The sequence below is a fragment of the Haemorhous mexicanus genome, chromosome 3 (genome assembly GCF_027477595.1).
Source record: "Haemorhous mexicanus isolate bHaeMex1 chromosome 3, bHaeMex1.pri, whole genome shotgun sequence".
NCBI classification, from domain to species: Eukaryota; Metazoa; Chordata; class Aves; order Passeriformes; family Fringillidae; genus Haemorhous; species Haemorhous mexicanus.
Genome location: NC_082343.1, coordinates 63,350,094 through 63,373,105, shown reverse-complemented (window position 1 = coordinate 63,373,105; position 23,012 = coordinate 63,350,094). Strand labels below are relative to the sequence as shown.

The 23,012-nt window shown below is 37.2% G+C and overlaps 1 protein-coding gene across 5 annotated transcripts in view; it reads left to right on the top strand.

Moving 5' to 3' along the window:
- The window catches only part of LAMA2 (laminin subunit alpha 2), a 339,355-nt gene that overhangs the window by 113,602 nt on the left and 202,741 nt on the right, over positions 1-23,012 (top strand). For all 5 annotated transcript variants that reach the window (XM_059842130.1, XM_059842129.1, XM_059842128.1 and 2 more), the window contains exons 5-9: positions 6,624-6,803; positions 8,961-9,050; positions 11,215-11,332; positions 13,045-13,223; positions 14,883-14,982. In XM_059842130.1, coding sequence (XP_059698113.1) covers positions 6,624-6,803; positions 8,961-9,050; positions 11,215-11,332; positions 13,045-13,223; positions 14,883-14,982 — 667 coding nt within the window. The remainder of the gene's footprint in view (positions 1-6,623; positions 6,804-8,960; positions 9,051-11,214; positions 11,333-13,044; positions 13,224-14,882; positions 14,983-23,012) is intronic.

Genomic DNA, 23,012 nt, shown 5'->3' with positions numbered 1-23,012 from the left:
TTTGTTTAGACTTGAGAAGTCCCAGGGAGGTTTTGTTACCATTTAAAAAGTAGTTGATGGGGTGCAGGTTAATACTTTTCTCTGTCCTGAAGACTTATTACAAGTAAAGTCTAAATAAGTCATTGTTTATCAGTATATGGGACTTATCTAGTGCCAGAAATAGCAAAAAGTTTCTTTGGCTGTATGTCACTTCTTCATTGGCAGAAACCCATTAAATGTGTTGTGAAATTCTGCTTGTAGGTCTCACCATCACCTGGCGGGAGCACATTGCAAGCCCTTTCAGGTGTTTTTGTTATAGAAGCTAGGTTTGGATGGATCCAAGTATTTCCCAGTATCCAGACCCAGCAGCTGAAAAAGGTTACCTTGATAATTAATATCAGCCTTTAAAGGGTGTTGGAAAAACGTGACACTATAGGCATGACAGAAACAAGGAGGTGTTTAGGAATGACTGAGTGTCTTATGGAGGAGAGGCACTATAGATTTAATAACGTAAGAAAGTCAGCAGAAATAAAATGGTGTATAAGATCTCTGTGAACTAAAATTCAGCACCCAAACTGGGACAGCATCTCTTTAATGTTGTATCAGCAATTGCCCAGAGCTGTAGAACTGAGCTGTTCTTGTTGAAGGAAGGCTAAGAATATAATATCAACCTTCTACAGCCCTTCAACAGACTCTCTAGGTGTCACAATAAAATGTAGCGCAAAGGAGTATTTCTTAAAAACCTGAATGTTCTCAGTGCAGCTGAGATGCTTTAGTTGAAAACAGAGCACAGATCCTGGTCCAAATAATTAACAGTCAAATAACTATGTAATTACACACGCATGCTACATTTTAGAATGGTCCCAGAAATCATACATCATGTTTAAAGCATAAAACAAGGAAAGATAATAGATATCAAAATTAACTGGTGTTATTTGTATCTTTTCCTGCAAATGGGGCAAGGAAGTAAGAAAATAAGTTCCAGCAAATTAAATGTTAAACTGCAATAAAGATGTGAAAAAGATTCTGAGTGACTGAGTTGAAGTAAACCTTTTTTCAGACACATCAGATTCAAGAAATCTGCCAGAGAATTGGTGGGCTGAGAGATGATCAAAGAGTGTTCAAGAAAGATAAGGTCATTGCTGAAAAACTAAATTAATGATTTGAATCAGTTTTTTCTATAGAGACTGTCAGGAGGGTTTCTGCACTGGAAACATTATTTACAGGAGAGGAGTTGGAGAAACAGTTGCAAACTAGATTGTTAACTGAGGAGGTGCAGAAAATATGGACAAATTGAATAGTGAAAAGAAACTCAAGGCTAAAATAGGTGAATTCTAGCAGTTGTTATTTAACTCCTCACTGTCAGATATTCTCAGTAACTGAGGAGCATGGACCGTCAAATGAAACACTATTTTTTAGTAGCATTCCTTAGTCATCCAAGGAATCTACAGGTCTGGAAGCCTGATACCTGTGCAAAGCTAATTAGTAGTAGAGAAATGAAATGAAGAATAGAGCTGGTAGAAAAATACATAAATACATAATACATATATTTCTTTGCTCCAATTTCAGAACTGGAAGTATTAAGTGAGTTTAGTATGAGGCAGATCTAAAACCAGCAAAGGAAGGATCTCTTTCCCTACAACATGTAAATGAGATGAGAAAATCCTAATTGAGTGATGGTGTAGATATTGAAAGGTGACTTGGATTAAGGTGAGGTGGAGTTCATGGAAATACTTTGAGGCTTACCAGATGTATTGAAACTACCTATAGCTCAGCAAATCCCTGAAGAAGTATTATGTATGCTTGCCTTCATCTTACTGTTAGCGTTCTGGCTTGGATGCTGTATGGGGCAGACTGCCAAGCTGTATAGGTCTTTTGGTTCTGACATGGTCCAGAGATTCTAATGTACTTGAGATGTCCTTTGAATATATTTGGTAGTGTCCCTGTTGTTCAGCATTCTTGCAGGCAATCTAAAAAATCAGAAAACTCTGTAATAGCAGCATTTGTTGATAATGTGAAATTTAAGATAATTTGTTCTATTAGTAGATGCTGATGATAGTACATGATACTACATAAAAATACTGTATGAAAATGAGTGTTGCTAAAAGCAGAGTAATAAATGTAAAAAAAACAGAATTATACATGAATGCTGGTGGGCTAGTCTTAGACTAAATTCTCTTCAGAGTAGAGAACTTGTAACATCCTCCACAGTTCTCAGATAAGAAAAAGTTGATTTATCATCATACTGAATTTTAAAAATTAAAATATGTTGACTGCTCACAATTTTCTCAAATGAAAAATTAAAATACTTTCAATTAAATAATTATGAGTTCCAGGTTTAAAAGGAAGAAGAAAACAAACAAACAAAGAACAACCCCGCCAGTGACAGTTGTGTTTGTTGGTTTTTTAAAAGAAGCAAATTTCGTCACACTGGGACAAGGGTGTGTAGTGATGAAAAACATAATGGTTGAAAAAGAGAGTAGAACTCTAATAGAGAAAAGGACAGTTGGTAGATATTAAACACTATGACTCAGATTCACGCTGTAGCTCAGGAAGCCTTCACACTGATTAGTCAGAGGAAGTGATCATATTGTATTAGAGGGATCAGTGTTGAAGTGCTCTGTTTCTTATAGTCTTTCATAACTGTTTTCTTCTGGCCTCTGTTGGAGATTCCTAAAGATTCCATTTGTTGGAATTAGTCATGGACAAATGCCTTGTTAAGGAAAAGTATTCTTTAGTTGAAATTGGACTATCTTTCATTTGGAACCCAAAATTATGATTATTACTTCAGTTTCGGAAATGGTAAATAAAAATTGTCGATAAAACCTGAACAAATCTTGACATTGTTCCCTCATGGGGACTTGGAGAATCCAAGTTGTAGCAGCCCAGTGGGTGGATTAAAGTATTAATATTTTCCTGGAAGACTGAGCTTTGGATCTCTGCTCTGCTGTAGAACTGTGGAGTGGCTCCCAATGCAGCGTGGGCACAGGTAGTGCAGACCATAGCTGATGAGTGCAAGGGGGGCTAATCTTCACTGGAGCTGTGTGTGGAGTGCTGTGATGGTCATATACGGAAGAGGGGCAGGTGCTTAGTGAGGATTGTGTTCACTGGGACAGTTTTCAAGTCCAATTCAAAAATACTTGGAGGGCAGGGGCCACATTAGAGTCTTGACTGAGAATGCACTGTCCTGGGAACAGTGTCTTTCAAACAGGTGCAAGACAGAGGAGGGAGATGAAAAGAGTAAGTGTGCTCTGAAAAAACTCAGTGATGTCTCATTGGGAGAGTCATATTGAAAATATTGTAAATCTAACCCTATTTAAACTTCTTTAAATTGAGATTGTTACTGGGGTTTTTTTCTGATTAATGACAGATGTTCCTAAAGTATTCCTAATTTCTTCCTTATTCTCCTTCCAAGGAGTAGGAACAACTTGGTTGGACAGCTTTCAAGTGGATTCTACATGTTTCTAGGAAAAAATGAATGATTTCATCACAGATGTTTATAGGAGGAGAAATAATTTAGAGTAATTAATTTTGCCAATGTAAAATTTTCACTTCAGATTCATTTTGATAAAACTATCTAGTTTTGAATTCTCTAGTCTCAGTGTCATTTTGCTGTACATACTTGAGCAGGTGCCATATTTCATGCAGGACATAGCTGCATTTCAATAATTATGTGTACTTAATTGTTTGTTGTTTTAAAATTAAAATGTCAAACATTTAAAGACAAAGCTTAAAAATAATATAAATGGAAGTCATACTAGATTAGCCTTGCTAAATAGATGAACTGCTAGCAGATAATCCTTTCAAAAATAGGGTCTGGTTTTATTTTGTTAACTTACATTTTAGTTCTGTAAAACTATCATTCCAAGGAGGTGGTTTTTTCCCCCCATCAGTGTCTGAAGACTGAATTTGTTGTTTTTAAAATAATCAAAATGTATGACTGCAGATTGTCAACTCTGTCATTTGTGGTCAAGCTGTGTCTAGGATTAATGCTTTTAAGTACTCTGTGGGTACTTCTTTTGATACATAGGATTTCACCTGCATCTTTCTCTCCCCAAAATCTTTTTTTTTTGTCTTTTTGAAGAGATAGTCAGATTGCCATGCTGCTTATTACTGCCATGGTTCTGTTGTTCTATCAGATTGAGCAAGGCACTACTTTAGATTTATTTCTTCTTTATCTCTGGAATATCAAAGTTCAGTGTTTAGTATTCTATTGCTTTAAACCATAACCCATGTATGTTTGCTGGCAGTATAAAAGAAATCTCTTGGATCCTGTTTTAAAGGAAGGCAGTGATGGTGTGAAAAAATACTCTGAAGAAATATGTTTCCTTGCTCACAAGTAAATATTATGCAAAAAAGTCTTCAGGCATGTGTTTTTGCTAAAATTCTCCTTCATTTGGAAAGATCTGTCAGTTTCCACTTGACTTATTGCCACCTTCTTCAGGCTTCCTTTGAAGTTCTCTCTCCACACATGTTCTCTCTCCACCAGGGATTTGAGCAGCTCTCTGGTCATGTGCTTTTGTCCTATTTGTAGCCAGACATTTCTAATTCAAGACCTCCTCCTTGCTTCCTCTGGGTTTTTTTTAATAACCTTTTGTTTGCACCATGTCTTTTTCACAGCATTTTATTCTGTTTGTTTCCAGCTGTGTCCTTTAGTTACTTGTAGTCAGGAGGAGAACTGAGTGAGAGCTCAGTGACTGTATTTTTAGGATCTGAGTAGGAGGTAGTGGCATCACCTGTCCTGGAGGTAACATGGCAGAAACCCAGAGGTGCTGATTGATACACAGGCAAGGTATAATTGATGGCTGCTCCTGGCAGAGTGGTTCCCAGTGATTTGGTGTACCTGTAGATGCAGTGGAGCAGAATGCTGCACGTGATGAGGTATGCGGTTTTCCTCTTGGCAGTAAAAACTCAGTATCACAGAATTGTTAGGGTTGGAGGGGACCTCTGAAGAGCATCTAGTCCAAGTGCCCTGCCAAAGCACAGTCACCTAGAGCAGGTTACACAGGAATGCATCCAGGTGAGTTTTAAATGTCTCTGGGGAGGGAGATACCATTACCTCCTTGAGCAGTCTGTTTCAGTTCTCTGCCATTGCCAATGTAAGGAAGTTCTTCCTCAACACTGAGGTGAAGCTTCTTGTGTTTTAGAGAACTTGCTCCTTGTTCTAACACCACTGAGGAGTGTGGCACCATTCTCTTGACACCTGCCTTTGAGATAATTAAGTGAGTTGATAGTATCACATAGGCAATGCAAGACAGTAGTTCCTCCATAAGTCTATCCAGCACCTCCAAAAACTCCAGGAAACAAGAGCTGCTGCTTTCCTGGGAGCAGTAGATTTACAGTCTCTTTCTTTAATGTGAGGCAGCCACTGCTGAGTGCCAGCTGGTGTTTAGAGTGCAGCTGTTTGCCTAAGCCAGCAGTGACATGACCATGTTCAATGACAGCAAATGGCTGTGTGGCCTGACCTCTCACTCCGAGCACTGAGGTATAAGGCAACACATGTTTATTGCAAAGAATAAATAATTCTCTTATTCATTCCAATGTTCTGCGCATTTGGCTTAGCATCTGAACATTCTTTCAGTGTACCAGCCTGTAATAAAAATGCCCCAATTAAAATTTAACACTTGAGAATACAGGAAAATTAACGGTTTCTTTCCTCTCTCCCTCTAGGTGCTCATTAACAGTATTTTGCTATACTTGACATGCTTCTTCTTGTAGGCCTTTTCCAAGAACAGTTCTGTAGCAGCCCATCTGCTTTATTTAGTTGATTCAGAGCTAATGTGTGCCATGATCAGCTACAAAGACAGGAGGGGAAGAGGATGTCCTATTTTTTGTTGCCTTGCCCTTGATGCTTCATCTGGGGTCAGAGAGTCTCTGTGAAGAGCCACAGAGCTTACCTAGATTTCTAGACTTCAGGATAGGGCAGGCAGAGAAAGGGGAAGGTAATCTTTACAGAAACTATAGTGTGAGCAGAGAGTGGTGGTGTCTTTGGAAAAACAAATGCTAAACAAAGATCTCATAAGTAATAAAGACTTTCCTCTGGGACCAGGTGAAAACAGTTGCAACCCAGGAAATTGTTTCACCTTGCTGAGAACAAGATTCAAAGAAGATGTGAAAAGAGACAGTGGGAAAGGAGAGGTGTTTATGAATGCTGATTTTGTCTCATGTAGCTGTTGCAGTTTTCAGTATTTCAAAAGTTCAAAAGCCTTTTGATGATGATCGCTCTAAGAGATGCAAACTGACCCCTGTTGATTTCTGAATCCCATTGCAAGTATGCATTCCCTTAACTCAAAACTTCTGAGCCCATTTGGTTGTATGATTAACTTATTTCAGACTGGGGGAGGACAAGTAAATTGCCTGCAGCATGGACACTTGGTTTAGGGACTGGGTACACATATGAAGTTTGTGATGCAGTCTTTCTGTAGCTGATGGCTTTCCTTTGCTCCAAATGTTTTTATTATAAAGATTCTTCATAGCTGAGGTCTGTGGACATATGGAATATTTTGGGGGAAATCTACTTTCTAAGGAAAGAAGTTATTCTGCATGTACAAATGCATTACCACAATGCCTGTAATGATATTTGTTGGCCTAATCATGACAAAATTGATGTAATGTAATTCCTTACCGCTTTAATAATTTTTCAGATTCACACTTCTCTAATTAATGGACGACCTAGTGCTGATGATCCGTCACGTGAATTACTGGAATTCACCTCTGCCCGCTTTATTCGCCTGAGATTCCAGAGGATAAGGACACTAAATGCTGATTTAATGATGTTTGCACACAAAGATCCAGCTGAAATTGATCCCATTGTTACAAGGAGGGTAAGTTCTGGCAAGGCAGTAGAAAGACATGTGTAGAAGTTATCTTACACTTGTAAGTGCTGTACCTGCCTTTGTTTGCCATAGGAAATTTTGGGAGTTGATGATTACCTGCTGTTGTCTTTCAAAATCCTGGTGTTGGAGAATTCCCTGTGCACTCTGTTTTGTTATCTTCTCTAGAGTAGAATTAGCAAATTTACATTTTCTGCTTAATGGTGTTATTAACATAAACACCCAGCTCCTCCGACTGCAGACATTTGGATGTAGGTGTTTGGCAAGTGCTTGCTGTTAGTATCTCTTGCCTCCTCTGCTACTCAATCCTTTGCTACCTTTAACATGTCTTGAACACTCCCTTTTAGTAGAATTTGTAATTGTACTATAAGTAGTAATAGGGCCTGAATGCAGCACTTTTAGTATTTTCATATGACTGAGGGTAGCAGTAAACATTTTGTTCTTTGCTTTAGCTTAAAAGAATGGATACAGCATTCAAATTCATACCATACCCATAGTCTGATCTTCTCCACTGTGCTTTGTATATGCACACCCCTGCCTCTCCTTTTTGCATTCTTTACTTCCTTTCTAAGCCATATCTTCCTTTGTAAGCCTATTGTCCTGCTGATCAAATGTTGTGTATTATTCTTGTTTTCTTGTTTTCCTCTGATTTTTCTACTAAACATTCCCAAAACCTCTGATTTTCAGAGTTTTTTCTACTAAGCATTCTCAAAAACTGGTTTGGGGATATATTATATTGCTCTTTTTTTTATCACTTCCTCTTCCTGTTGGTCCTCATATAATATGGTAACCTATCATATAATGTGGTAACCTAACTTTCCAAAACAAAAATAAGTCCTCTTATGAATGGGGGGTGTATTCTTTTGTATTCTTTTGTTAATATCATTTGTCAGTGATGGCTAAGTGCTAAGAAAATTTGCATCTTCTGTTCCCATTTCTGGTTTCCATTTCCTTGTCTAAATAGAGAGTGCTGGCTATTTCTGAAAGTTTCTTTTGAATTACAAACCTAGAATCCCTCCCAGCTGAGTGCAATTATTGCAACCTCACTATTCATGAATACTGTGTGTCTATGTAAAAGTGGACATCTAATAATCTGATTCAAAGCCAGTGGAAATATAAAATTGAATTAGCAATTGAAAAATTACTCTAAACTCAAGAAAACTGAGTTCAGGACCATACACTGGTTGCTCAAACCAACAAAGAACTGTAACTTCTGTGTGGGATCTCTCCACGAGGCCATCCTCAAAGGATCAAGGAGCAACTGAAAGTTGCCACCCTTGTCAGGAAACAAAAGGTAGCCACAAATTATGCATTTTCTTTGTGTTGCAAGTTTAACTAGGAGTGATAAGGGTTCTCATTTTGTTTGATATATTTATTTATGATCTGATTAAGAGGTTGAACAATGTAATAGCAAAATTTGCAAATAGCATATTTTTTGTTTGATTAGCCAGCTGTGAACATGTTGCAGGACCCTTGTCAAAATAGAAGACAATGAATGAGATTCACTTTTCACAGGTTTTGTAATATAAGATTATGTATATCTTTGTATCCTTCTTTCTGCTTAGGGCTCTTAATTCTCACCAAAGATAACAGAGAAATGGCCAAATGGCAGAAAACCAGGTCAAAAGTACCTAAATCTCAGTAATAAAGATTGTTTCATGATCATTCAAAGGTCAATAGTGAAAAACAGTTGTTCTTTCCACAGTTCAGTGAATGCCCAAATTAGACCCAGCAAAGGTGAACAAAGGTGTTTTGTAGGATTTTTCCTAGATTTTCTCCTCTTCCCATCATCATGCCTTTTCCTTTTCATATTTTCTGAAGAGAATAAATTCTACAGCATTTGACTTTTCATTATCCAGTGTACATATAGCCTCTTCCTATTCTCATGTTTTTATATGCTGTGTATAAATTGACATGGCTTTTTTGACTTCAAACAAATGGAGCTGTGCCAATTTACACCCTTTCTTTCACTCAGCCTGAATCTGTTGATCAAGACACGGCTTGGATTACACTGTCTGCTATATTTGTAATAGATCAAAAAAGAAATAAAACAGGACCTGACAGTTTTGTCACAAGAAATGAATTCTGTAATTTGGCACCTGCATTTTAGAATCCACTTAGCAATTCAATTTCTGTTTTGTCTTACAGTATTACTATTCTATAAAAGACATCTCCGTTGGAGGCATGTGTATATGTTCAGGCCATGCTAAGGCTTGTCCACTGGATCCAGTGACCAATGTATGTATTTTTTTTTATTGTGCCTTATTTATAGGGTGGAACATGAGAAAAAAAAAAACCCTGATATTGATATTCTTCAGTGTTCTGTGAATTTATGTCTGTTTTTCACCTAGAAGAACACTCAGAAGCAGTGCCAGAATGAAACAGTGCTAGCAGCCAGAATAATAAACATTCATACAGTGTCAGCAGAGACTTTCCTGAAATGAAAGAATAGGTTTCAGATAATTCATATTGGAAGTTTCCTAGGAAAAACAGAAATCTGGGTTATACTATATAGCTGTAGAAATGAGCACTAACAGTCAGTCTTTCTTTTCCTTCTTGATATTAATCAAGATATTTCCTAAATGATTGTCAAATATTTAATTGATACTTGCAAACAAATCATGGCTCTAGAATGGTGCATTGGCTATGTAGGGAGTATCAAATGAATGATCAGTTATGGCAATCGAGAAAATCATGGGCTGTTTATATTATCTTTCTACTTGTAACTCTCTTTTTTTGCACAAAACCAATATAATCTAAACATAACCAATATAATTAATATAGAAATATAATTTTTTACTGATTATCCAACTCTATGCACCAATTATCATTAATAGTGAATTTCCTGTTTGCTATTGCATGCCACAGTGTGGGATCTCTTCATGTACTATTCGCTTAAGGAGGAGCTTTATAGGATTTAAATTAAAATCTTGTTTGTATGTGGCATTAAGCCATTGTGTAGGAAATCATTCAAAGAAATTACAAAAGCTTATAGAGAATACATTTAGAGTTCTAAGCAATTTCTATGGATCCTTCTAAAAATTGAGCAAACTCCTTGGTTTAACCCTTCTGAGAATTTTCTGTAATGATATGTACAGCAAGTGTTAAACTGCTGTTTCAGATGCCCTTAGTGATGAAGCTGCAGCATTGTCTCTTTGCTGTCTGTTAGAATCAGGCATACCTGAGAAAATAAGTGCTGCTACTGAGATTAATACATACTTCAGATAATTTGGCTCCTAGATAAAAAAAGCCATTTTGACAAGAGGGATGTCCTGTTTTGCAGGACGTCAAATGTGTATTTGTTGTCTGACCAGTATAAAAAATAGCATAAGTGAAACAGCTCAAGCCAGAAAAGATTTGGAGGTTTAACTGTCCAGGGATATTCTTTAGACTGAGCCATGCCAAAATAGGCTTATAAATATTATGACTGTACTTGTTAGCAGAAAGAATCTTTCCCTTAGCATTACAAGGAATAAACTTGCTGGAATTTACTGCCATGCTTTTCTGAAGCAGTCCTTGAGTTAGCCTTGTTTTGCAAAATTTATGCTTTGTCCTGTGAGCCTTGGAGTTTCTCTGGCTTGCTGGTTTGACCTTGTATGGCTTCACAAGGACCGCAGAGAATCCCCTTCGCTGAGTAACTGTGGGAAAGGCAATTTTTACTTCTCATTTCTCCAAACTGCATGGGTTTTTACCTCTTTCAAACTGCCTCTGTGGCTCAGAGAGTTTGGGTGTTCCTTACAGTAATATTTTCATGCTGGGACTAAGATGGTCTTGTGGGGAACTGTAAAGTGACTGAAAGGCTGGACCTGTGCTCATCTATTATTGCTTTAAACACTCCCGCTATCCCTCCCATAGAATTAGTTACACAATTGGAAGGTTACATGATAAGTTGACTTTTCCAGTCAAAAATTAGTATCAAAGTATAAGAAAAAAAGGCAATTTGTGTTGGATCAGCTAACAGAATTGATTTCATTCTGAAGCAGCAGAATTGCTTCATCAAAGGGAAGGGTGGAGAATGGCTTGCTCCTTCAGGGGTCAGATCAGTGTTCCTGCATCCAAGGGCTACCTGTACTTCTGCTCATTTGTTTTATTGGGGAACTTTCCCATAGTCCTTTCTTTATCCAGGTGGAATTAAATTTTCCTGCATTCTTAGATTCTCCCTAGATTATCTGGCCAGCTATCTTTCTTTGCTTTGTGGCTGTTTTCTTCAAATAGAGCCATAAAAGTTAAACACACTTGGTGAATGCAGGATGCATAAACAGATACAAATGAATAAACAAAGGAATTACAGAGTAGAGCCATCCTTAATGTTTTCATAATTTGACTGGAATGCATATTATGTACATGGACAGATTTTTCAAATCATCACATTGTGTAAATATTTGTTTTTCTTTTAAATTAGAAATCCGTCTGTCAGTGTGAGCACAACACATGCGGAGAGACATGTGATCAGTGTTGTCCTGGTTTCCATCAAAAGCCTTGGCATGCTGGCACTCTCCTGCATAAGCATGAATGTGAACGTAAGTTGAAAGCAGCACAGAGGAGAAAATATCTTGCAACTGCTACTGAAAACTGAAATTGGGTCCAACATGATTTTGCAGTTAATTTGGGTTCTAACCACATTGGTTTATGAATAACATTTGATTTGATGTTATTCACTTAATTAGACTGACTCAAAAGACTTTGCAGAAAAATTACATGTTGTGTTGAGGTTTTATTGAACTCAGAATATTTTATTGTAACTCAGAATATTTTATTTTATTTTATTGTATTTATGGTGATATTTGAGGAATGCTATATAAAAAAAATTGTCTTGTGTAGTTTTTATAATCATGATGGTTTTGTTTTGATAAAATAACAGGGCTATATCCTGGTAAGTAAAAAAAAAATCTCTTTACAGGTTTTTCATTATATGAAACTTTACTGGTGTAATTTCTGTATAAATGGCCCTTTTATATGTTATAATGTTCATCTTTGCTGAAACAAAATATTTTTGTATGATCAAAATGCAAGTTGATGTCTGTTTTTTTTTTAACAGAAAAGACAATGTATCCATTTTTCCAGCATGGAATGAAAACATATCTTGAGATATCAACTTCCCACAGGGTGGAAATTTAATTTTCAGATTTATTGTAGCAAGGGTAGTTATAAATGAACTTTAACATCTTACTTCCAAGGGTCACATACCACTTATATTTCTGAACATAGTAAAATCTAATACTCCATTACACTAAGTGTTTATTCATTTGTAGGATTTCAGCTATAATTTTATCATGAGTGATTAAAAATAAATGAAAAGGAACAGATATGCCCATATCTGGGCAGATATGCCCAGAGTAGCCATTGCTTATTTGTGTCCTGTAAACTTTGGTCGCAGAGGTCTTTGTTTTAGTTGGGACTGTGTCTGCAGTGGGAATGCATTATGGAATGGAGGCAGGATACATTTACTTTCATGTCACTTACACCCTGTTCAACCCTCAGTGAATTGTTGTACTGTCTTGGTGGAAACCGTTCCCTGGGATCTGGTTCAGATGTAAAGAGAACACCTCTCCATAGTGTTGAATTTCTCTTTATGATGAAATGAATGTTTTAATACCATGGGGAAAGGGACAGTGAGCTACCTCATTTTCACTGCAACAGATTATTAGATTATCTTTCCTATATTTGGACCTTAAGTCAAGAGTTCACATATAAATGTCAAAAGAAGATTTAAGATTGGGAATCCCTTTGTTCTGCACCAATTCTTATATGCATATGTGCAAGTGAGATGTTTTTAGAATGTCTTTCAGAATTTATTTGAATCACTTTAATTTACTCATACCATTGTGCTGCTTTCCTTACAACTCCTCTTGTATTTTAATTTATATGACCCTTTAATGAACTGTATGTGTATGCAACCACCAAAAGGTTTCTCAGCTATCAATTTAAACAAGAAAAAAAAGTCAAGCAAACTGAAACAAACCAGGAACATCATAATTAGACTGTGTCTGTGAGCATCTGTGCTCCCCAAGACAAAATATCGAGGAGAAAAAATACAACATAATTTATTTCAATTTCAGGCTGTGTTTGTAATGGAACTATGTCACCTTTGACAAATGAAGTAGTAAATGAATGTTTGCATGTGCTTTTGCAATATACACAGAACCAATTATAAAATATTAAATGGCTATTTTTAATTCTGCGGTAACAGTGGGGCATCCCCAGCAGAGCTAACGCTCTCCTCCCCTTACAGCATGCAACTGTCACGGGAAGACTGAGGAGTGTTACTACGATCAGGATGTGGCAGACAGAAATCAGAGTTTGAACATCCACGGGGAGTACCTCGGGGGCGGCGTGTGTGTGAATTGCTCGGGCTACACCAGCGGCATCAACTGCCAGACCTGCCTGGACGGCTACTTCAGGCCAAAAGGGGTAAGCGCCCGCTCCCGCCTCCCTCTGCTGCAAAGCTCGCTGCTCAAACCATCCCTCCATCAGCTCACCTTGCTAAACAGAGCTTGGGCTGCCATTCTGTGAAGGTTAGCTTCCAAATCTGACTGCAGTGCAGCGGTTGCTTTTCACAGCTGGGAATGTATGAAGTTAACGCTCGCAGAAATAGGAAAGTGAGTTGTGTTGATATGAGGGAATGCACTTGAGGTCAGGGCCTCCAGCTAGTATTTCAATTTAATTTAAAAGAGGATGTGGTCCTGTAAACAGAACTTCTGCCTCAGTAATGAATTTCAACTTTTGTTATCAAAGTTCAAAGAAATACTGCTATATTTGGTATTGATGAAAGAGAGACTGTAATTTCTGTTTTTAAATGCAATGGAGAATTAATAACCACTGAAATTCCACAGTGTTTCGTGAATGTCTTTAAATTTCAGTGCAGTGGAAATTGCTTTTTGTATTTCATCGTGTAAGACTGTATTTTCATCTAAGTGGAAGCTGTCAAAAGATGAATCTTATATTAGGTTGTATTGTCAATATGAGCCATTCCTGTGCTTTAGACAGCTACACTATTAGTGTGTGCTTGAATTGCTTATATTTCATCTGTATATTTTCAGATGGGTAAATAATGGCCTTTAGTCTGATTGGTGTTCAATCCTCAAAGAGAGAACATCAGCAAATAGCAGTAATTATGTTTTCCCTGATGGACTAGATTTAGCCTTACAACTTGAGAAAAGGAGTACTGAGAAACAATTTCTTCAACAGCAGGGCACTTACTTGACTTTTTCCTCTGTTTTAAGTTATCATCCAGCTAAAAGGGATTTGATATATATGTGTGTATTTGTATAGTATATCTATATTATGTGTATGCATCTAGTTTGTGCAGAACTTCTAATTTATATTCCTAGTGTGATATTAGATCAAGGTTTAAGTTTGGTTGAGGTAACCAAGAAGAACAAAAGGAAATTGTTCCATTGTTTAGTGTTCACTTTTCTTCACTTACCTATTTTTCTTTCTTACTGACTAGCTAGCATTAGTTAGTTTTTTGAATCATGTTGACCAGAACAACTGATCTTGTCAATATTACTTCAGGTAGTATATGCTTAAATCTACTTCGTTACATTTATTGATTTTAATTATACAAGGTTCCATTCTCTGTACACCTGGTATTTTTTTTTAGTTGAAGACATATTTGCATCTAAGTCCCTACATATTTCTAAATAAAAATCCCAAATGTAACTTTAATTGAATCGCAGAACCTAGAATCACTTATGTTGAAAGGACCTTTAAGATTGAGTCCAACCCTTAACTTAACACTGTCCTAAACAATGTCTTTGAATGCCACATCTAAACATCTTTTAAATGCCTCCAGGGATGGTGACTCCACCACTTTTTGCTGCAGTCCGTTCCAATGTTAGACAAACCTTTTTGTGAAGAAATTTTTCATAATATCCAATCTCTGGTGCAGTTTGAGGCATTTTCTACTTGTCGTAGTCTGCATGGACTAAGTTTATCAGCTGTCTCATTTTTCTTCAAGTATAAGCCACCTATACAGAAGTCATTCTCTCCTACTTTTTAAGATGTAAATAAAAGTTTCCAATTATTGAAGGGAAGATTTTTTTACTTCTAACATCTTTATTTTTATAGGTATTGCCAGAAAACCCAGATCCATGTCAGCCATGTTCCTGCGATCCAAATGGGTCTTTAAATGATACCTGTGTCAAGGATGAGAAACATACAGAAGGAGGTAAGATTCCTGAAATACAGGGATGTTAAAGATGAAGATCAGCAATGGTCAAAAAAATGCTGAATTACATTTTTGCTATCTTTAACAAGAAAAAACCCCAAAGGTTTGGTTTTGGTCTGTTGTGGTTCTTTTTTTAATTTTACTCATGCAAACAGTAATCCAGCTGCAATGTTTTAATTTCTTTTTCTTTTTTTTTTTTTTATTTTTGAAACTCATATTCCCAATTTGTTGAGGCTTCTTTCAGATTCATGGCTGGGAAACTTGTGTATGTTTGGAAGAAAACTCCCAGTGGAAAATACTGAAGAATTTTGGTATTAAAGAGCTTTCTTCTTTTACCAGGGAGATTAAAACTCATGCAACACTGGTGTTTTTTATAATATCTTCTCCTATCTAAGCATATTTCCATTTGAAATCTAAAAATTATTCTTGAAATTTATTTATTTGCTTTCTGTGTTATTCATGTAGGATTACAAGATGCTTACCATAGCCCTGTAAAAGCTATCTTCACATATACAATGAACTGTTCATTGGACTTTGGAAACAATGAATTGCCTTTTTTTTCGGTTCTTTCATTGTAAAACATCTGAAAATACTGTAGGAAGACAACAAAACTCAAGGCCGGTTGTTAAGAGATTTATAAATTGGGCTAATTACAGTCTATTGATGAGATGTAGCAATCCTTTAAAATAGAGATCAATAGAACTTAAAAGCAACATAACAGGGTTGCAAAGACAGGGCCCATAATCTACTGTAATAACTGATTGCATCAGTTCAATAAAATGATACTGATTTATTGTCCCATGGTGTTTCTGGTGGGTTGGTCTTGGCCAGCTGAAGATGCCCACCCAGCCACTCTCTCCCACCCAGCCTTCTCAGCAGGGCAGGGGAAGAACAAAAGATGAAGCAGCTCATGGGCTGAAGTAACAACCAGGAAATCATTTTCCAATTATCATCCTGGGCAAAACAGACTTTATTTGGGGAAAGTTGACTTCAGTTATTGTCAATTTAAATAGTTTCAGGTAGTGGAAAAAAAAAATTAAGAATACACCTCTTTCTCCACCTTCTTTTTTTTTCCCCCAGAATCAACGTCACTTCTTCATTCCAGACTGCTCCTCTACCTCCTCCCCCACTACCACAAGTGATGCAGGGTGATGGCACGCAGGAGTCATAGCAGTGGTCATAACAGTTCCTTTTTGACACTCCTTCCTCCTCACACTTTTCCCAGCTCCAGTGTGGGTGCTTCCCATGGGCCTACATCCTTCACAAAAAAAATTTTCTCTACTAGCAGTTCTCCATGGGATGTAGTTCCTTCAGGAAATATTCAACATTTCCTTCATGGAAATGCAGCGTGGATATCTGCTCCAGCCTGGTTTCCTCCAGGGGCTCCAAGGGTGTATCTGCTCTGGACCAGGAGCTTCTCCTTCCACTCCTTTTCCTTCTCCATTCTCTGACCTGTCTGGCTGAGGGGCTGTGTGCCCTGTTGGGAGCTGGCAGTGTCTGGCACAGCCTTTTCCTCCCAGAGGCTGCCCTTGCAGCCCCCTCCCTGCTGCCAGCACCTGGGCATGGGTACCCAATGCAGTGTATCACGTGGAGTGATATGAGAGACGGTATGAGCAGAAGGGAGGATGAATCCCAAAGCTGGCAAAAACACAGCAAGACTCTCCAATGCCTGTTCCAAACCTGTGGATGAGATTAAAACGGGTTACAGATGACAGACAATGCAACAAAGGAACCTCTCAGACTGTGATTTTGAGATGGGGAATGATTAATTCAAAAAAATGTGATGTCCCACTTGCATGTTACGCAGCTGCTTGGTCTCTTGACACCTGTCACTGCTGCAGTCTCTCTTTTCATTTTCACACCTTCTTTTCTGGCCCCTGGTGTGGGTCATCCTCCTGGGGCCTGGCAGCTGATCAGCACTTAACAGGCTGACAGCTCCTTTCTCACAAGAAGAGGAAAGCAAAAGGATAGAGACATTTTTCCGTCTTGTTTGTCAGTAATGGTGTCCTTAGGAGCTCTCAAAATGTCTTATGCCTCTGAGCATTCAGCAGATCTAAACCATCTCATAGTTGCTTTCTAAATCTGCTTATACTTTCTGAATCTGACAAGGTGGTACTGTACTTTGACACCTTACTATGTCTCCTTCTGCCTTTTTAGTGCTCTGATCTTTTTTCTGGCAAATTCTTCTCTTGCCTCATTTGTGAATATCTCTAGGAAGAGAATTAAGCTCCTGTTTGGATCATTAACTGCGTCTTTCTTGAAAATCAATAATCATGTCATACTAACATGTTGCAGATAACATCTTGGATTATTTTTTTCTGCTTTTCCACCTGGTACTTTTATTGCAGGTAGCCAGTCCTGCTCATCTAGCTCCAGGCATTCAAATAAGCTGTTGAATGCTCTAATTTCTCCAGTCCCAAGAACCAGAGTTCTTTTGTTCTCTTCACAAAATGAAAACTCTCATCTTTTTCTGTCTTGACTGTAACCAGCTTTTTCTTATCTGCCTGAATTTTACCTCATGCTGCTGCAGTTGGTTGGAGACCTGTTGCTTCTAAGCATGTTAGAGTGTTCTTAATCTCTGTTGAATCTGTTACTTGCAACACATAAATCATTTTTTCCCTTTATTCCTTTCTAAACTCATTTATGCCTTCTGTTTCCAAGTTATTTACTGTGGAGGTTATCCTGTGTGTTTAAACTATTTATTCTCATATGTGACAAGCACAATTGTTGTTTAGATAACTGCCATCATGTATGAAATTCTCTCCTCAAAGTAGTCCATGGATTTGTTCTTTGGACCAATTGTCTGTGTCCTGTCTAGTGAGAAGTAGACACTTTGCTCTGTCTGAACAGTGGCCAGGTGATAATTTTGATATTTATCTTATTATTTTTCAATTTTAAGACTACAACAACAAAAACAAGCCAGCTCTAAATATATCTGGACATCAAAGCTATTCTGCCTACAGTGGACTTGCTCTTTGCTCTTTGTTCTTACTGCTTATTTGCCTTTTTTTTTTTTTTACTTGTACTAAATAAGTTTCCAACACATTAGTAAAAGTGTTTATTTCTTGCTCATTATGTTTATAGTTCTTGAACCAGTCACATATTTGTGACTATAAAGCCTTATTCAACAAAATTGACACAATAATGTGGGTTGAGAGAAAAATGTCTTTCTAATATTTCTTTTAAGAAAATATTTCTGTGGTAAGAGAACAGGTTGTTTTAGAACCCAGAGTGAGTCTGGATATAATTTTTAGCGTAAAACTATCCTGAAAGATGATCACTTCTTCCCTTTTTTCCCTCTGACATTTGTATTCAGTACACTGATAAAATTCTTTTTACTGCATACTGCTCACCCTGGGCAGCAGTTTGGTTTGAAGCACTGGTGAGTGTTCATAAAGGAAAAGCTAGAAAGCATGATCTCTCTGAAGGAATCTATCCAGTCACCAGTGAACCAGAATGAACACTCTGGGTGGGTTGAAATACATCTTAAAGAGTCAATGGCTGGTTGTATGAGGGTAAATTGTTTGCTTGGTGTGGGATGGGAACATGCTTCTTAAATGTGTGCTAAGTAAATGCTTTGAGCGAGTAAAAGACATTAAACTAAAATGGAAATAAGATAGGAACATCACTGGGGATATAGAGTCACTGTGAAGAGTTCTCAAGTAAAATAAAGCTGGAGGCTGTACATTCTCTCTTCTTGAATACAGTAGGTAAGCAGCAATTAAAATGGAAAATTGTAGCAAATACTATAATAACTGGTGCATTGATGAAATGCATCACGAGGATTTAAATGACTGCATCCTGTAGTCATAATCAGGTTTTTCTAGATAAGAGAAGGGCATAGAGAAGCTGCTTTATAATATAGCCTTCATTGTTTCAGGAAAGAAAGAAGTATGATTGTATTTTATGTATAATTTCCATTTTGATCTCTTTGTCCTCATTTGTCTCAGTCAGTGGTCTAAAATCAAATATTATTATTACTTATAAAGTGGGGTTTTGGTTTTGAATCTTCAAGAATGCTTTTTAAATATTCTTTCATGGCAATCCTATATCTTATGTTAGTGAGAAATATAACAAAGAGAAGCTTAAGATCAATCATAAAATAAACTGACGAAGATTCCTCTAGGTTTTGTAACTGAAAGGCAATAATTCTAAAACAGAATTTTTCCATCTGTGTTCAATTCATCCTAAAAATAGCTAAACTTAACCATTGCTGATATTGCAGTGTTCCATGCAGAAGCAAAAGTCCAACCATCCAGAAGTACTCTGTACTCCAGTAATTAGGGCTTTCTCCATGGATTGGTACTCTTGTTTCAAGCTCTAATGGCTAGATTTTAACAAATAGCCATTTTACTTGGCCCTTAAGCACCTGCAAGAATGGAGAGGTTTGGAACCTGGCAGAGTTTTATAAGTCAGTCTTCAGGGCATGCTATCTTTTTTCCCTCTATTGCCTCTTTAAATACAATATAATCCCAATGACAGATGTTTATTTTTGCTGAAAAAGTCCTCAGATATTTTAGGATAAGTAAGATCCAGACATCTTGATCTTTATTCAGGCTTTGTACTACTTTGCTCAGCAAGCAGTCCCACTGACTTCCACAAAATTATTTTTTAAATTTATATGCTGTTGAACAGGAGTGAAAATGACAAGAGGCCATTCCTAGGATTGCAGGTTTTTTAAGGGTCTGGTTCATGCTTTTGCATGCATTTATTTTTGTGCAGTTTTGAAAGACTGCTAGGCTAGGAAAAACTTGTAAAACTCATATTTTAAGGTGATTCATCCTCTAGGGTGCATTTTCAAAGCCTCTTCATGCTGAAAGACAGGACAAAAACTGAAAATATGGAGGGAGAAAACAGGGAATAACACTTTCATCAAATAAATCCCCATTCAAACAAGACCTATGAAGTCATAGGCCAAAAGCAAAAGATGTCCTTCTTCTGAAATACCAGTTCTTTACAACAAAAACTAGAGACAGACCTGAAGCATCTGGCCTAAATTGAAATATAGTTAGACTTTTGATATATTGTACATTACATATACACTGCAGCAGCCTGATCAAAAACAACCAGTGGGGCACTGAGAGGAATTCACATGCTGTGTAACACAGGGAGAGCTGAGATCTCACAAGGGCTGTATATGGAAGAAGGCATGGAGCCAAATCAAGCACACAGACTAACTGTATCAACAAGTGTTAGGGCTGGAAGAATGTATGACAGGTAGCAACCTCCTGCCTTCCTCTTTCACGTGGTGTGTGAGGTCTCTTGATAAGTGGAGGTTTTCTGTGTGTGCTGTATAAGAATGGGGCAAGCTGGGCTGGTGACAGCAAAATTTTTAACAACTGCATGGAAAGGAAGAGCAGGAGAAGGGATGGTTCTGGTTGGGGAACTAGAAAAAATGGATGGAGTAGGCAATGGAGGAGAGACTATAGATACAAATTAGTATTTGGGAGCTCCATACTGAGACATATAGTTGAATCTGAGCTTGCTGAGACTTGGTTTGTGAGATTTGAGTTCCTGAAGCTTTCAAATGAGGTGGGCTTACTTCTAAAGAGTAGGCTTACCTATGTCTTTTACTGCTGAACCCTGGAGTATAGCCAGCTATTTTCATCTGGAAGGAACAAAAGTTTTTCTGTTCCAGATTGTCCAGTTAGGATGCATTGACCCAGATTACAAGAGCTTGTGCCCTGCTGTGCTGTGGGGCCTTGATGGTAGCTGTTTGAGAGGAGAATAACTCAGAAATCTGAGAATCAGCCGAGCCAAAGGCATCAAAACCCATGGAGCACATCACTTTGAGATAGTAAGTAACAGAAATTTCATGCACTGAAATTCTGTGTATAATTAGGACAGATCAAGAAGGTGACAGTCAGTATGATGTGCTACAGGAGATCAAAGAGGCTTCAAGGTTAGAGTAGACAGATTGAATTTTACCTCTGTATAGATTAACTGATAATATAATTTAAAACTCCTGTAGGTGGCTGCTTCTTCAAATAGCTAGTTAGAGAAGCCATAAAAAGGAGAAGCACCTCTGGATTTATGCATGAGGGACTGTTTTAAAACTCTCCACCTGTAGGACAGTCAAATTCAACATTCTTGGAGGAATGAGAAAGCCTCCCTGAAAAACAACTTAATCAAAACAAGGAAATCTATAAAAGGAAAATAAAAATGAATGATCCAAGACTGCTAATGGCAAGCTTAGGTTTATAGACTGCACATTAGACATTCAGAGAAGATGCATTTCTCTGGTTCAAAATTATTCAAGCAATGCAATTAAGCTAACAAAGAAAAAAAAAAAGATACATCTATTTAAACAACAGAAAGAAACCCACTGAAAATCAGAAGTTATTCCTAAGTGAGGATAATAGAAAAGAATATAAATTGTGATAGATTCCAGAAAGTCATGCTCTTAATAATAAATACACATATTTTAGGGAATAATTTTCTAAATAGTTAGACATTGCTAAGAGGTACTTTTTCAGATAACTCAGAATCAGAGTGCTAGAGATTCAAATGCAGTAAGAGTTAAATATGGTTTAGGTGTAATCAAGATATAAATGGACATCTCAAGAAAGAAAGGGACACAGCAGAAAAACTATATTAATTCTTTCTAACAGTGAGTAGAATAGCTCAGGGGATTTCCCACTTGGGAGTCTTCGTTCATGGGGACAAGTCAGAAGAACTTCCTCAAACAGAAGTGTCAGGTTTAAAGTGAACTGATAAATGCAGAATCAAAATTTCTAAGGCCTATAGTATATTTATCCATGGCTTCAGGATGAGTTGAGTAGTTGAAAATTGAGTTGCTTGAGGCATTAAATATAGCTTATAATATTTTTCAAAACAGATTTTAATATTAAATAGACACTGTTTATCCAAAAGAAAGACAAGGTGTTCCAGGAAACTAGAATAACAAGGTCTGGTTTCTGTTCCAGTGAAATCACTAGATCTACAATAAAGGATTTATACAATTTCTGAAATGTGGCAAAAATGGGCAAAAATCAAGACTAAGGGTTTTATGTAAAGGACAGTCTGCCTTATGAATTTGTTTGAAGGATTAAATGAATATGTGAACAAAGGCTCATTTGATTAATATGATATTTTGATTTTCAAAAGGTTTTGACAAGGTCTTTTACCAAAATCCACAAAAGAAAGTGTAATAGCATAAGGAGAAAAGGTTCTTTCATGGCTTAGTACTTGGTTAAAAGAATAAATGGACCATTTTCACAGTGATGATCAATGTGAACTGTTGAAAATATTCATATTTAACCTGGAGAAGGGATGAGTAGGAAGGTGACAAAGTTAGCAAGTACAAAATCTTTCAGCATAGAAAAATGAAAGAACTGCAAAATGTTCAGAAGGCTCTCAAGATAGTGTCTGGGTAGTAAAATAAATGATGAATTTTTTGTAGCAATTACAGGAAAAGTAGAACACTGAGAAAAGTAGTTCTGCTTGTACAGTGATTACAGTGATTTCTGAATTAAGCACTAGCAGTTGTGAAACAGCTCTTGGAATTACCTAGGACTGTGCCTCAGGTCTGTTATCTCTGTTCTGTCTTGGCAGTAGTCCAAAACGTCAACAGGTCCTTAAGAAATACTACATTAAAAAAAAAAAAACCTGAAAAACTCATCAGAAAAACCAATCAAACCAATTAACAGTGTGCACACCCTCTTTAAATAATTTATTAGAACTGGAAACAGTGCAGAGAAGGACAAGAGAGGTTTTCGGCCATACCAGTCAGTTTCTGTGTAGAGATAGTGAGTTGGCTTAGGAGTTTATGGCATATGAATTAAAAATGTCAGGGAGGATATGATAGATGCATATTGCAATCACAGATGGCGTGGATAAAGTGAATGGTTACTTTCTCTTTTCCATGATATAACAATTAGATGGCAATAAATAGAGATTTATCACCCATCAGTATTTTCTTTCACATCTTTCACACTATACAAGGCTAAATGTGAAATGACCTGCTGGGTCAGATTCTGAATGTAAAAGCATGTTGAAAGGTCTTTAGATGAATTAATGGAAGAGAAGGT